Below are 16,147 nucleotides of genomic sequence, written 5' to 3' on the forward strand. Positions count from 1 at the left end.
CTCTGTGTAAGGTCTGCAGGCTTTAGTAACTTTTAGACTCTTACATATGTCTCTTCCTTCTGGTTTAATTAGGCCTCCAAACACTAGTTTGAAGTGTAGCTATTCGATATCCAGGCAAATTGAGATTCACAAGGGAGACAGTTACTGAAGCTGGCATTTAGAATTCTGAACCACTATCTAACCACTCTTTGAAATTCTAGGTTATGAAAAATTCTCAGTTCCCATTGAAACTGAGAGAAGCATCCTCTGCAGGTATTTAAGATAGGGAGGTGGCTGTAGCTGCAGGCACAGCAGGTCACGCTGGAATATCGAAGTACTGCAGTGTGAGGTACAGCAGTGCTGATCTCGCCACACACTGTGCTAGTGAGATGAGGCTGGACAGTTCCCTTCAGGAACTGGAGGAATGTGCTCCAAAGGTATTTGTGTAAATCACTTATTTAGAAAGGAGCTGGAACTTGCTTCGGTCTAAGCTGCCCCTACACCTGACATTGAGCTCAATTTGACATCACCAGGTACATGAACCGCTTTAGGCTACACTGCAGCAAACTCTGCTTTATGTTAAGCAAGTAAAGGCTCCATCATTTTTCTGATTTTCAGACTACATGACACAGACATCTGATAATCTCTCTGACATATCTGTTAAGTACATGAGTCCTAGCAGGGGGAAATGCACCTAGCTCCTGCTGCCTGCGAGACCCTGCCAGGATACCAAGACTTGGTAGGAGCTTTGTGGTCACCATTTGTGTCGATGTGATGCCAATTAACTTGGTACCTATCAGAGATGAGGCTGAGAGTGTGATGCACTGCAGTGAGATCAAGATGCCAGTGGTGTATATTGCTGGAGCTGGAATTTGTGACTTACGCATTCTGTGCAGTTTGTGTTGTTTGCCTGAGGGTACACTTTGAATCACAGGGTTGGGTAAGCAGCAGAAAACACAAAACTGGCAGAGAAAAGGAGTGTAAAAAGTGAAACCTCGGCTTCAGAAGGAGCTGTGATGTTGTCCAGCCCCATCACAGCTACACTGTTTTGCCCTTACGGTATTTAAAGAATTTAAGGTTTGGTGTTGAGTCAATTGTGAGTTTCTGGAGTCACTTAGACCTGATGGCATCAGTACCTTTCTTACAATAAGAGGATGCTGATGCAAGCTGACAAATTGTGGACTTCACTCAGGTGAGATGATGAGCACATTTGTGGTGCAAGGACCTCTGACAACACAGTGCAGGTACTCGCCTGCCACAGCTAAGCAGACAGGTGCTGCTGCCAGCACATCTGTGATTGAATACAATATATTTGGTGTTTGCAAAACAAATACGTGTTTATGGCAGCATGAAAAAATAATGCAGACAGTCCCCATTCTGTTGGAGGTGTCAGGTGTCTGTCTGGAGCCCACCTGGGTTTCAGAAAACAGGAAGAGCCTGAGCCCTGCACAGTGAGAGAGTACGATGCAAGTGAGAACTCCACACTGTATCCTCCTCCCATGCAAGTGATGTGAGCACATTCTCAGTAGCTCCAAATAATTCTACACTTGGCTCTAAAATTCATTTAACCCCAGGGAACGTAACAGACCTGTATTTCACCAAGACCTCCCATCAAGAGCTGCTGCTTGCTAGAGAACATGCAGCCCTTCAATCATACCAGGGTGTCGTTCTGAGCTGCTCAGTCATCCATTTTAATTTCATGTCAGTTCAAACACTGATTGAATACAGCATGTTTATTCCTTTCCAAATAAATCTCCAAATGAAAACCAGCGTCCTGCCCACCTCACAAATATTTCAGTATAGCTCAATTAGCAGTTCCCACTGGTGCCTTTGCTGATGATGAGAGCGCTACAGAATGGCACTCGTAGCTGTTAGATGAGATCAGTCCAGGTAAGATTTGACAGTCATGGTATTGGACACATGCAGTGTTTCACTCGCAGACTTTAACACATATTGATTCACAGAGCAGGCAGGAGGTCTTCACTGCTTCATCCTTCTTTGCCAAGTTCTGGAGCAGCATATAAGTCTTTCCAAGGGGGAACTGTAAACTGTCCACAGGTTTGTATCCAAACATCATCCATCTTCTTTTTCACTGTTCCGAAATCCCCTCAAGTAGCTCTGGCACATGAAAACTCTGCATTCCACAGGCATGTTTCCTTCAGGAACTCTCTCTATTATGCAAAAAAGGAATTGTCTTCTCCATTGCGTACCCTTTTATCTCTGCTTCACAAAAAGGTTCTTGAAGGCATTGTTGTAATTTTTGTTGAATGCTGTATAAATGAGAGGATTAAAGAAAGAATTGGAGTAGCCAAGCCAAAGAAAGATGCTTTTCCAGATGGGTGGGATGTTGCAGGAACAGAGAGGGCTTATTAGTTCCGTGATGAAAAAAGGGATCCAGCACAGTACAAAAACTCCAATTAAGATGCCAACCATCAGAGCTGCCTTTTTCTCTTTTTGTTCTCTCCATGTTTCTCCATCTGTCTGGAAATTGATAGCTGCATGACGAGCTGTAAACACCATCTGTGGTTCATGCGAAGCTTCCTTCACCTCAAAACAAAAGCAAACATGGATTCTTACCAAGACAATTTGTTTGAGTGAAGCATTACTTTTAAATGACAGCACGACATCTGTGCACCTACCACAAAAGGCCCCAACTCTGTTCCTTCCACGCTAAAAGAAAGAAAATGCCCCAGAGTGCCAACATTACCAGACTACTCATCATGTTGGAAAAGCTGCTGAATGGGACTGACAAACAAAGCTAAATAAAGAGTAACTGATGCCACGTGGCGTGTGTTGTGGGCATTCTTGTTCAGTTTATTTTACTGGATGCCTTGATACCAAGAGGGAAACCAGATTGTTGCAGGAAGCTAACAGAGGCAGGAGCCTTCTGTCTATCCCACACTTTCTAGGCTGCTACATGATCTTCAGGGTTTCTCAAGCTTGAATCATAAATGAATTTCATTCTGTTGCAGGCCCTTTGGGTCATTTCCCTAAGGTATTAGGGAGGCACCTGCCACAAATGCCTGCTCATCAACTACCAGATAAAGCTAATTTCTTCAGTCTAACTTTCTTCAAAATCCCATCCTTGGTGGGTACTGAAGCTTGGCATTACCACTTGTTCTGCAGAAGGGACAGAGCACACCCCAAAAAATTCAGCTAAATCTGCAGGATTTTTTTCCCATCAGAACTTTCATTTTTAATGAAAGCGTGGGACTTTGGTTTGAGGAAGTTTTAAGAAATGTGTCTGATCTTTGGAAAATGCTGATAGTTCGTTATCCCTCCCAAAAAATCATAAAAGCCTGAAAGAAGAGTACTTTGGAAATAGTTCTGTGGAAAGTAAACTCATCAAGAAGAGTCTCTTATGAAAGACTCCTTGACAGAGGCTATCTCATCACAGGCACATCTTCCTCCTGGAGAGGGATGGACCATCATATTGTACCAGCTGCAGCCTAGTGTCAGTGCCAACACAGTACATGACAATGGGAGCAGCAGGAAGCACCTGAAGATGATGTATCCTCAGGCACTGTGCCACAATTTTGAGTTAGCTTGCAATATATACTGGTTATAATAAAAGAAAAGCTTTGCTGGAGAAGCAGAATTTTCTTGTCCTTGCTTTCTCTCCCCTGTCACCTGTCCTTTATTTCACTCAGATCTACTTAGTATTCTCACCAAAAATACTCCATTGCCAGAAAACCACCATTTCAATCAGCCTCGGTTCACACTGAGGCTTCAGCAGAACTTAACACAAGAGGGGGAAAAAAATGTCAGCTGCCCAGACCACCAACAATGCTTCATGTCTCCTCCCTTGCTAAGGCAAGACATTCATCTGCACTGTGAGTACAGTACAGTGCTCTGGGTGGCAGTGAGACTGGCAAAGAGGTTCTGGGCATAAACTATTAATATGCTTACAAAAAAAAACCCTTGTTCTGAAGAATAAATTATCCCCAAGTTTAAAGTTCTTCTAGGCACTGAAGTTACAAAGACAGCACAATAAAATAAACATTTTAAGGATGCAACCTGAGGCCTGAAAATTTGCTTAAGTGATAATTCACAGGCACTGCAAGACTTTGACACCACCCCAAAGATGGCTTGGTTTTAGATTACCTACATGTTCCACATGCACATGCCACCTTTCTGCAAGCTTTGTAATAGCTGGAGGGCCTCCTTTTAATATGAGCACAGCAGCTCAGAGAGGGAAGCACTGGCAATGGCTGGACAATCACTCTTCAAGATGGATATCCCTGTCTTCACCCTCAGATGTGAGACATGGCTGCGGAATGTAAGAGCAGCAGATTATGGGAGCAGGCAAATAATGGAGGAAAATGAAAATCACATCTGTCCTGACAATTAAAATAGGACACCCCTCATGTAGCAAGGATCACACCATTTGTCTGCAGAAGGACTTGCTCTGCACATCCTTAATCACACTCGGCAAAAAGGGATGAATGTATGACATTAGGACAAATTTGTGACAAGCAGCCCTGAAAGATTACATCTTAGCCCTGAGGAATAGCTACATAAGTAAGCCTCTGGGGAAGAGCCATACAAAGAACTTTGTCACTGGCACCAGGCATAGTTTGGCACTACATTTAACCTTCAACTCTTCCTCAAAAGACAGAGCTTGCAGTTTGTCATCATCAAATCAGAGCCTTCTCTTTCCAGTACTTCAGGTTTTGGAAGGCTCATAACTGAACTGCTGAGTTTACTAGAAGTGACTCTTTTATCATTTAATTTCACATTGTGAGAAAGAGTTACTGGACTTATTGTAACAGAAGATACCACAGTCCTTTAGCTGTTTTTCCTAATGAAGCATGCATTTACAGCTTGGTCAGGCTCCTACTGAAATCAGAGAAGTTTCCACAAACTCCACTTGTCTCTAGATATTGAAGAGTAACTGAAAATAGATTTTTAAAATTATTTTTAATTACAGAACAGCAGTTGTCTTCCTATTTACTTTCTTTCTTCTACTTTCTTTGCTGTCATAGCTATTTTTTATTTTTTTTTTCTGCCTGGGACTTCTGAATAATGTTGTAATAACAGTAATCATAATGAAAGTGCAAACAAAATCCTGGTGCTTTAGGAATAATAAATCTCATGCAACCCTTCCTTAAGTAAACTATGTAAATATCCCTGGCAGACTGGAGATACTTTGCTTCAGTGTTCCATATGAAATCCTTTGGGAAGGATACACAAAATGTTCTTGAAAAGGTAACTACTATGTCTGCTTAGCAACTTCCTTCAGCCTGAGCCTTCACCAGGACTTACACAAACATTTAAACCTTGGGAACTATAGGAAAGCTCAGCTTTCCATGATCATCAGTGTCTAATGCTCACCCAGCAGGTCGTTTCCAGCTGACCAGCCATGCACACTGTGAACAGCCCTCTCTCACTGGCTGTCAGGCTCACCTGCCTCTTGGGCATTTCTGGCCTGGGGTACTGTTCCAAGTGCCAGCCCCTGGCATGAGTGTTGCCACTTGTCAGGCCTGCAATCCACTGGCCAGCTGCTCCTGGCTTGTGTGATTGCAAAAGTGACCAGAATCTACAGAGGGTTTCTAAGTGAGGCTCCTGTGAACGCCCCAGCTCTGAGGTACTGCACTCCCTCCCTGCCTGGGCACCATATACACCTACTACAGCACTGCCAGCATCCTGTCCCTTCTGTGGGGACTGAGTCATTAGAGGACAGTTCCACCAGATTTTAAAAGTTAAACATGGCTTTAACCTCAAGTGCTGTTCATGTCAGGAAATACATATCAGTGCAAACTGCAAAGCTGGAGAAGTCCAACCTTTCACTATCATTTCAATGTTTACATTTTTCATGGCTCTCTATACGTTTTGCTGCAGATCTGACTCATCTCCCTGGACAGGTTGTTGTAAGATTATCCTTGCTACAATTACCAGCCCCCAGGACTGTGTTGTCAAGGCTGTCTGTTACAAGCCAACCCACAGAAAGAACATGGAAAGAAATTGGTCTACTGCAGGCAAACGCTGTTGTGGCACATGGTGCTGGCAGGGGAACCAAACTGAAGGATTCCTCTTCTTATGTAGGCATAGGGTAACCCACTGTAATTTGGCATTGTCTGAACAAGAGCACAGGCCAAAAAGATTATGTAGCTGCTTTCCAGCCTTGCCAGTTGCAGCTTTCTTGAACTAAAACCAGCTTTGACTATACCAATTCTGCAGTTGCCAGTGTCAGTCCTGGAGGATTTGCATGACTCCAGTTTCTACTGTAAGTCACAATACCTGACCACTATCCCTGTGTCACAGGGAAGAAAGGGCAAGCCCAGTATAAAACCTTTCCCCCCATTTTGGGCCTACTGATGAATGCTGGGGAGCTGGCAGTGATGGAGGAAAAAGCGGTCACAGGCTGCAAATTAAAGCAATCCATGAAGATGCCTTCATTTATGCTGGAGACATCTCTTGTGTGTGAGCACTACTGCATGGTGTTGCACACTGTTCTCTCTCAGTGGCTAGTAGCACACTATTCCTTGGGCACAGATGTCCTTACCTCTGCCCAAGCTCTGCTCCAGGAGGTGCAATTCAGTGGATAAAAGAGCTGGTATGAAAGGACTGATACTCTGAGGCCAGAATCGTGTTCTGAAGTGGTGAAAGTTCTGAAATTGGCTATTTCCAGGACAATAGGCTCTGTAAAGTGCAGAGACAACCACATTCGAGAGTATGATAAAGTTAAATGAAGGAAAAGACTTCTCTAATATAAATTCTTCCTCAGACACAGAGGAGTTTGGGTTTAGTTTCAGAATTCATTCTTTTGTATGCTCATCTGTAGTCATAGTTCAATGACACTTCTGTTTGTTTTGTTCCTAGAGCTGTATGAGCTCAATTCTTCTGTTCCTAGCACCATTATAAAACACATGATACCAAGGAGCTTCTGATGAAATCCCTTGATTGTAAATGTTCCTTGTAGCTTTAAGGATTGTTATTATAGTCTTTCATGGCAGGTACTGTATGTGTTTGTCCTGTACATCCAGGGTCTGCAGTAACAAAACAACAGTAAAGATGGCAAGCATCAAGCAAACTTGGCTTACTACCACAAATTCAGTTTTGCCTATTGCACTGTGATTCAGCAAACATCATTACTGCCTCAGAGCAGCTTTGGCATACTGTCTACTCTTTGAACAAGAACATGAGAAACTGAAATCCACAAGGAAGGATCAAAACATAAGAAATGGCTACACTTTCTTGGATGCTCCACCAACATGACAAATGGTACATCCGACGGGGAAAAGCACAGCTCCTTTCTCCCACAGCACATTTTTTTTCTGCTGTAAACAGGAATAGCGCTGCATTCTTCCCAGAAAAACACTGCCACTCCACTTTGCTTCCTGCCTCCCTTCCTACCTGACACCTGCTGCTACTCTTCTGGACAGTTGTACTTTGTTTCCTGACCCCTCTTTTCTACTTGTACAGTCAGGAGCAGAAATAAGAAATAGAAGGCCTGTGATTCCTTCAGAAAAGGAAAGTCTGTTTACTCACTCATATTGTCCTGATTAGTTACATGAGTTGGAGAGGCTGAATGAGCCAACATGCAGAATAACACTGCACCATTGGAGCTCTGAGGCCTGATACTATCTGAAGTGGGAAGGACTCTCACAAAACTGGTAAGGTTTGGATCAGACCTACTTACCTATAGACTATATGGAAAGTACTTCGAAAGGGGAGAAAGAAACAGAACCAAAGTAATCCAAAACCCAACTTTCAACAGAAATTAATTTTTAACTCTTCATATGGAAATTTAATCCTGACTCTGCAATTACTGCAAGTAATCCTGACATATAGATTCTGCCATCCTTGGTTTTGCTGGGCTACAAGTGACTGATTTAAATGGGCACTATCCAGCAGTATCTGCTGTTCTTCATGCCGCCTCATTTATTTCAGTTGGACTATTTACCTACTGTCGACAAGGTGTGTCAGAGTATAGCTCCTATCAGTGATGGTATGTCTCTCTTTTTTAAGAAGAGTCACCCACATCAATATTGACTGTAGAATTCACTTAAGGGGTTTCAAAATTAGTGAACAAATAATTATATAAACATGAACACAAATTTAGGGTCCCAGTTCTGCATTTTCTTTCAAAAGAAAGTAAGAAACAAGCTCTTGGTAAAACCAGAAGCACCTCAGATGTTTCATGTCCATCTCCCTCATTCGATTTTTTTTCCCCAAATACCTTACAAAAACGTTATTCGCTTGCACAAGTGTAACAGTGTGAGAGCTGAAATCCCCCCCACACCGACAATGACCAGGCTAGCTCAGTCTAGAAGCAAATGAAAGCTGTATTTACAAGCAAATCTACAATCTATGATGAAATGCAATGAATATGTACAAATATACACTACTCACAACATTTACAGATGTGTACAATCAACAGAAAAGCACAACCAAGCCCCCTTTGCTTTCCCCAAGGGGTCTTTCCCCAAGGGGCCTCCCCTCCAGCCAGAAGGAATCCCCCCAGACCCCCCTGGCAGAAGGCAGAGTAAAGAAGCAGAGGCTATTAGGCAAGTGTTAGACAAGGTCAGTGTGTTATCTTCAGCCAGAAAAGAAGAAGCAGACAGACAGACAGAAAACCAAGTGAGTAAGCTGAGTCCCCAACTCAGACTGCCCCAACTTTGTTTTGAGTAGAGATTCTTAAACATTTCTACCTCTCCAATGGGAATGTTTAAAATAATCATTATTTTGCTTTCTTACACCCAATAGTGATTTATTTACATTCTTTTGCTTTCTCTGCTTGAACTTTGAGAAGAAAAATTAAAAAATTAAAATTTAAAACCATCACAGTAAGTAAAATTTTAACCAAAAATTACTCAGAATAGTTATGCTGTAACTATTCTATTCAGAATCTAAGAGTACAGAAACTAAGTATGTATGCCAGCTTTGAGCTTGGAGACAGCTGCCCTTTCTCTGTTTGTGTATACATATATATACACATATATATATATATAAAAACATGCACAGTGTCAACCTACAGAGCACTTTAGTGTCTGACTCAGTTGGCTGAAAAGCACTGTAAAAAAACATCAACGTAGCATCACAACTGTTCCACTTGGTGCATAATTTTCTTCAAAGCATTTCCACTGGCATAAGAGAACTATGACCTCAAATCTTTTCCTCCTTAAATTAACTTGATAGTATTAGCCAGCTACACTTCTGGCTATACTTCAGGCCATAGGCTGCAGCCCTGGCTTGCAGTTCCATCTCAGCACTACCTGACAGTTAATTCCTGAGTGCAACCCTGCTGGGACTACTGCTACTACCACTCACATTCAGCCTGGGAAGTGCTGCCAGCCTTCAGCACCAGGTGCTGAAAGACCCTCTAGTGTTACTTGGATAAGCTAGTGCAGGGCACCCAGGATAAGAACTGACAGAGACCCAGAGGGCATTTTACACTCAGAGTAACCATGACAAAAGAGCAATGTTGCATCTGCAGGTTCTTCTCTAGAACTCACTGAGGAAGTGCTACTGTTCCTATGAACATGATCGACTGTAAAGCTTAGATAGGGTCAGGATAAAACTTTGTGAGTAAGAAAACTCAGAAAGAAACTCATCTTGAACGCCAGCTCCCCTGATCCATGGGTTCATTTAACATGCATGTGTGCAGATGGGCATCAGCTGTTCCTTTAGACGATGAGTGAAGGTTTGCACAGGCGTCATAAAAGTATTTTTATTTAAGTCAGCAAACGAAGCTGTTGGGACAATAGGGAAGTTTGCCACTTTATACCAATTGCAGATGCAAGAATCAGAGTTATGAAAGGAGAGGCTAATATGTCAATCACTACTCATATAAGGAAGATGAAGAAATGCTGGCTTGAGCATTTGCTGGTGTTGCAGTAACAGCTGTACTGGCACTCCCTCCAAAATGGGCATTCAGCTCACACTGACAGGAGCTCTTTTTGTCAGTAGAGCTTCCAGACACTACATCAGCAAAACCCACTCACCTGCCAGCCTAGCTGTGCCCACACAAGGGCCGTCGCAGACAGAACTGTGAAAGGAGCCATACTTTTCCATATTAAAACTGACACATCAACAATGTGTCTCTGTATAGCTTAAAAATTAAGCAGCAACATCTCAGCTCATTTAGCTTCCCAGAACCTTAGATTCCTGTATGTGTCTGTGTAAAAGGTAAGGCATGTAAATAACACTGTGAATATTCAGTTATCTTTTGTGCTTGGAAGAATTATACATTAACTCCAAGCACTACACTCATCAAACTTATAATGACTTGGAAAGAAATTCAGTGTAAACAAGCAATAAAAGCTGTAAGGAAAAAAAAAGGGGGGGGGAGGGAGGGGGAAAAGGGGAAAAAAATGCTACCAGAGGAGACACACTCATCTTTTCTAACACAGTCTCTGCTTCTGTGGGGAAGACAGCTTCATAATTCAGCTTACATCTTCAAGACATCAAGGCCCAAATCTGCAGGTCTCATCACATATAGTTACTGGTGATGTCATCTCTTGTCAGAATTGGGGGACACAAACTACAAACTTTTATTTGTGACCACAATAATATTTCTGACCATGACTCCAAACCAAAGTGAGAGGGATTTAGCAGAAGAGTGAGGCTCTGCAGGATTAGCCCCAGTTGGAAGGGTGCATGTCTCTTTAGGCACCTCTAACATCCACACAACTTGTCTTTTGTTATTGAGAAGGGACTGGATGTAACAAGTAAAACATGCAGTCACAAAAAAATACTGTAAAGAATTATTTCCACAGATAGGAGTGAGAGTCAGAATAGGTGACAGAAAGTGGAAGGAATTTACATAAACCACTACCAAACAGCTTGATAGCATGACATGGGTGACAGTGTCATTATGAAGAGACTGACATGATGGGACACAGGGGGACAACCTCAACCCTTTCACAGGGACAGAGCTTTCCTGTTAGCCAGGTGTATCCCCAGAATAAATGAGAACTCCCACATGAGTAGGGCTTTGTGGGATTACAGGCAAAGTTTGGGATAATAATAAGAAGGACATGATTTTTAAGACAGCTGAGAATCTAAAAATAGGAACAAATCATTGCTCATTGTTTCAATAGCATTCAGTGAGCAGCGTGTTCCCAATATGCAAGGTAAAATAGCTCAAGCACATAAATAAAATCTATAATTTGCTCATTAAATTCTATTCAGACAATGATAGATCCTACACAAAGTCCATGTTGGTTGGTAAATGTGCATACATTTACTCAGTACATTACCTACAGAGCTGTTTATGTCTTTGTTTACCACATCAATACTGCAAAGGAATGATAAATTCAGACCAGATACAATTTTTAAATGGCTCCCCAGAGTGGCAGTGAATGCACCTGTCACTTTTATGGCACACTGAAAAAAAAAAAAACCCTGAGAATAAAAACTGAGAATAAAACTCTTCTCCGAGAGTGACACTTTTTGACTGGCTAATTACTGCTCATGTCCAGCCTGTAACAGAGCTAAATTCACACGAGAGCCGCAGGGCACATCCCAGTTGTCTCGGCTGTGCCGAAACCACCAATGCAGGATGACGTGATGGCTAAGAGCAGATGAGAGGCAGGGGTGCTGGTGCCTGGAGGAGGTAGTAGGGGCTCTCCTCTCCATTCCCTACCCTTACCTGGGCAGTCTTGGGCAGGGGCACCACGGCGTTGCTCCTGCGGCCTCCCATGCGGAACTTGGCTGCCTTGTAGATTTTCCAGTAAACAAAGAGCACCACGCAGAGGGGCAGGTAGAACGCCCCACCAGTGGAGATGATGGTGTACGATGGCTCCTGGCTGACCTGACAAAGCTCCTGCTCAGGGCTGTAGGTCTCCCCCCAGCCAAAGAGGGGAGCGAGGGAGATGGCAGCAGAAAGTGCCCAGGTGAGAGCAATCATGATGTTAGAGATGCGGCGGCGGGTGAGCAGTGTGTACTCCAGGTGGCGGGTGATGGACCAGTAGCGGTCCAGGGCGATGGCAGTGACGTTCCAGATGCTGGCTGTGCAGCACATGACATCAAAGCAGACCCACACGAGGCACAGCTCCCGGCCCAGCCGCCACCGCCGCCCAGCTGACAGCTCCTTCACCAAGCTCAGAGGCATCACCAGTGCCGCCACCAGCACGTCTGACACTGCTGTGGAAGCCACGAGGTTGTGGGGCACCCGGTGGAAAGCCTTCACTCGCAGGATGGTCACCAGCACCAGCAAGTTCCAGAGGAAGGTGGCCACGGTCAGGAGCACCAGCAGCGTCAAGATGAGGATAGTGAAGATAGAGTAGGGCTCCCGGGCCCTCCACGTGCTGCTGCCCACGAGTGCGGGGGCAGCCGAGGAGACGTTGGTGACCACATTAGCTGACGACGTGTTGGCACCAAGGTTGGCCTGGCACTGGTACCGTGGGATGCAGGGGCTCAGGGTCTCTGCCATGCCCGAGACTGAGGCTCGGCCCCTCACTACTTCGGCACGCCAGCACTCTCCCCCTTCCCAGGTCGCCTGCCGCCCCGTCACCGTCCCTAGCCCCGCTGCGGAGGAGCGGGAGCCCGCAGTGGGTCTCCCCTCAGCAGCCACCCTCCATGTGCTGACGCCTCAAGACAGGCCGCACCCTCTCGCCCCGCGGCGCCGCCGGGCACCGGTTGTCGCCCGCCGCTCCTCACGCCCATACCAGGAGGCTGCGCCGCCGCCGAAGAGGCTTCTCCGGGACCGCGGCGAGGAGCAGGCACGGGGAGGGCGGCACCGCCGCTCCTGCCCCGCCCCAACGGCCGCCTCGGAGGCGGTAGCGGAGCCTGTCCGCGGCGGACGGTCCCCTCCGCGGCGGACGGTCCGCTCCGCACCGGCGAGAGCTACCGCCTCCGCCGGCATCTCTTTTCAGCTCCCTTGAGGCGGCCGAACACTGCCTTCTCCCCACCGCCCACCGGGAGGTGGCGGGACACTTCCTTCTCCTCACAGCCGCCGTGAGATGACGGGACATCGCCCCGTTCTTCCCACAGTACCCGTGAGGCAGTCGAAGAGCACTTTCTCCTCACGGGCCCTGCCCACCATGGTCCCCTTAAAACTGCCGCCGGAGCATCGCTTCGAGTAAGCGGCCCCTTGCCGCCGCCGGGTGCAACCGACAAGGTTGGTGACAATTTTGGTGCTTGAACGCGAGTTACTTCTAGGCTACAGCATTTAAATGGGAAGTTTTCTAGGTTGAAAAAAACCCAACCCAACCCAACCAACCAACAAACCCAAACAAACAAACAAACAAAAAATCTGTTACATTTTTTTTAAGTGGCCGGGAACATCTCCATCTTGCCTTCTGTTTCAGGGCAGATTTACAGTATGATTTCTTTACCAACGGCATGTGCCCAGCCTCTGAAAACACACCGTTCTCTGAAAATCAAGATGCTTCAAAATTAATTTTAAACCTGTTAGCCTCTTTTAAAGTCTGTAATAGGGTCTGTTAACAGGGTGGTATGCATAAAGCAATGAGCTTTGTCACTTCCTGAGTAATAAATTGTGACAAGGAGTGTGACAGGATCATATAGTATCCTGAGTACATACATACATGTTATGTCTATTGTCTTTGACCTGCTTTCATTCCTGGGATCCTTTACAACCCATAACCAGAACTTCCACTCCTTTTGTTTCCTCTTAGCCTGTTAACAGGATAATTTTGAGGGAAGTAACTGGGCAAGACCACAAACTCATCCTCCTTACTAGGTCATATGGTGCTGTTGAGAGATCTCCAAAGGGATTTCAAGTTATTGAGAATCACAAAACAAGACCAAAGAAGGTCTGTGAAGTTTGTTTCCCTGCAAATAGCAGCACAGCTACAACCTCAAACTGTATTGGAGCAGAGTTGGGGGGCAGGAGATTAGTTAGTTGGTTCTGAAGTAGAGAAGGAGTATTTTCTGGGTCGGAATAGTCCCATCTAAATGAATGCTGCTCAAATCAGTATGATTCACTTGGTCTCACGTCACTGAGGAAACAGTATCATCCGAAAAAACCACAAACACCGTATAGCACCTCTGTGTTACCCACAGCAAGCAGGGTCTAACTTGGCTTAGCCAGGGATCCTAACTTCAAAAGCTGAAACAATGATAAAATGTTACAGAAATGAAAGACAATGACGGTAATCAGAATGACCAACCTGTTGGTTAACTTTTGGATGCCACTTCAGATGAACAATAAAGCAAATTAATTATTTCTTAGGCTCCTAATGCAGACACGATTTTAGTTGTTCTATCCTATAGTAATTCTAACAGGTGCTCTAGTGTAAAGCAGCAGCAAAGAGAAAACTATCTTCATTACTTAACAGCTTTTATTACCAGGAGAATAGATCTTCTGAGTGCGGTGACAGAGCACTGGAACAGGCTCCCCAGCGGGGTTGTGGAGTCTCCTTCTCTGGAGACTTTCAAAACCCACCTGGATGCATTCCTGTGCAGACTACCATAAGTGATCCTGCTCTGGCAGGGGGGTTGGACCTGATGATCTCTTGAGGTCCCTTCCAACCTCTGATATACTGTGTGATACTGTGATATGTGGGCCACCATTAAAGCAGCCCAGATCTCAAAATCCTCCTTCCCTAGAACACGCACATTCTATCTCTTCTGTTTATTCTATATATATCATGTGCCACATCCTGATAGATACATTCTAGTTCACACATCAAATTCATTGAAATCTCCTACTTTTTTTTCCTCCCACTTGACTGAAATAACCTAGTCTTATAATACAGAGGCTTGAGTAAAATCTCAAAGGGATTTATTTTTTTTCTTGGTAATTACCCCACTGCTGTCTTGTCTTGTGAATGCAAAGGCTTAGCGCTCCTCGAAGATTGCTATGGCAACAATGGCATTACAATGTCTCAGAAACCAGGGTATACTTTGAAAAGGAGAAGAGGGAATTTTAAAATACGAGGAGACTTGCATGTGTAAAGCAAATAAATATTGCATGAAATGATAAAAATAAAACACCAAGAAAGAGACCCAAAACCCCATGCTTTTTTCCTATTGAAACTGAAGGAGGACCTAGTTTAGTTTTATGTGCAGTTGCAGTATTACAAGTTAATGTCATGTCAAAGTGCAATAAAAACAATGAAAATACTTTGGTTTATTCACTGATATTTTTCAGTGACTTCAGAAAATACAGTTTGCATCTTCATAGTTCCTTCTTTTAACAAAATATGACAGAGGGTATCATCCAAAGATAACTGATATCACCAACTCTTTCATTGTTCTTCAAATAAGCAAATAAATGTGACTAGGGACTTGGAGCTAAATCATAGAATTTAAAGTAAATATGAAATAATGTCATCTTTCCATCTGGATGTTTAGAGATTGTGGGCTGAAAAGTCTCAGGGATGCAAAACACAAAAGGGTGGGAAATAGTCATCTGCTTATAAAATCTAAGAATGGAAATGCTTCACATCTTCCTTTGCATCTGTTCTCACTTTTCTCTGGTGACCTGAGAATTGCCAAGAAAAGGACTTGAGACAGAGATGAGGAATTGCAAAATATATTTCCTAGTCCTTACCACCTTATTGAACACCACCTGCAAAAATCATTCTTCTGGCTGCCAGCAGTGAAATGAATCTTCTCAGACTCAGGGTTGTCATAATTTTATTTTTTACCTGTCACTCTCAAAGTTCTTAACTTAGCTTAACCCTCCCTACATCCTTCTAAGTCCTGTCCAAGCTTCCCTTTGTAGAGCTGTGCTCCAGAAGCACCTGTCTGCCCCAGACAGCAGGCTAGCTTCATTATCCTTGTTTTCAAGCACCTTCGAAGACAGCATGATGCTTAGGAACAGCTTTAGTGGATAATGATTCATCCAGATAACAGAATTTCAAGTCATTATGTGAAGTGATGCTGTATTTTTATAAGTACATACAATTTAAATATAGTTTACATTTTTTAGAAGCTTGCTTTTATCTATTAGACATGGAAGCAGATTATTTTTAGAGCCCTAAAAGTAGACTACACCGAACTTGACTGTTTTGACTTATTTTCCATTTTTTTGTTTTAGATACAAAAGTCCTATGAGAGCTCCTAGTATCTGCAGTTTTATTTCATCCTCTGTTCTCTGCTGCCTCTTCTTTAACAGAATCAGCCTCCTTTATAAAGCATTTTTTTGAAAAATCAGTTATATAAATCCTGCAATTAATTTGATAAATACCTAGAAAAAAATATTAGCTTAAGGGAAAAACATGCCTTCAAAAGCCCTTTGACAGCTGGTTCC

The 16,147-nt window shown here is 43.9% G+C and overlaps 1 protein-coding gene across 1 annotated transcript; it reads right to left on the reverse strand.

Annotated features, from left to right (window-relative positions):
- Positions 1-2,193: 2,193 nt before the first annotated feature.
- Positions 2,194-12,358, reverse strand: LOC128967276 (5-hydroxytryptamine receptor 5A-like). The gene is made up of 2 exons (XM_054381338.1): positions 11,576-12,358; positions 2,194-2,526 (listed from the first exon to the last, which is right to left on the reverse strand). The coding sequence occupies exons 1-2, from the start codon at positions 12,356-12,358 to the stop codon at positions 2,194-2,196; spliced, it is 1,116 nt and encodes a 371-aa protein (XP_054237313.1).
- Between the last annotated feature and the right edge of the window lie 3,789 nt (positions 12,359-16,147).

The sequence above is a fragment of the Indicator indicator genome, chromosome 5 (genome assembly GCF_027791375.1).
Source record: "Indicator indicator isolate 239-I01 chromosome 5, UM_Iind_1.1, whole genome shotgun sequence".
Classification (NCBI taxonomy): Eukaryota; Metazoa; Chordata; class Aves; order Piciformes; family Indicatoridae; genus Indicator; species Indicator indicator.

Bases quoted from the DNA above. Each gene is read 5' to 3' on its own strand.
- LOC128967276 (XM_054381338.1), bottom strand. From the start codon at position 12,358: ATGGCAGAGACCCTGAGCCCCTGCATCCCACGGTACCAGTGCCAGGCC. The intron at 2,527-11,575 runs GTAAGGGTAGGG...TTTTGTTTTGAG, and splicing joins CCCTGCCCAAGACTGCCCAG to GTGAAGGAAGCTTCGCATGA.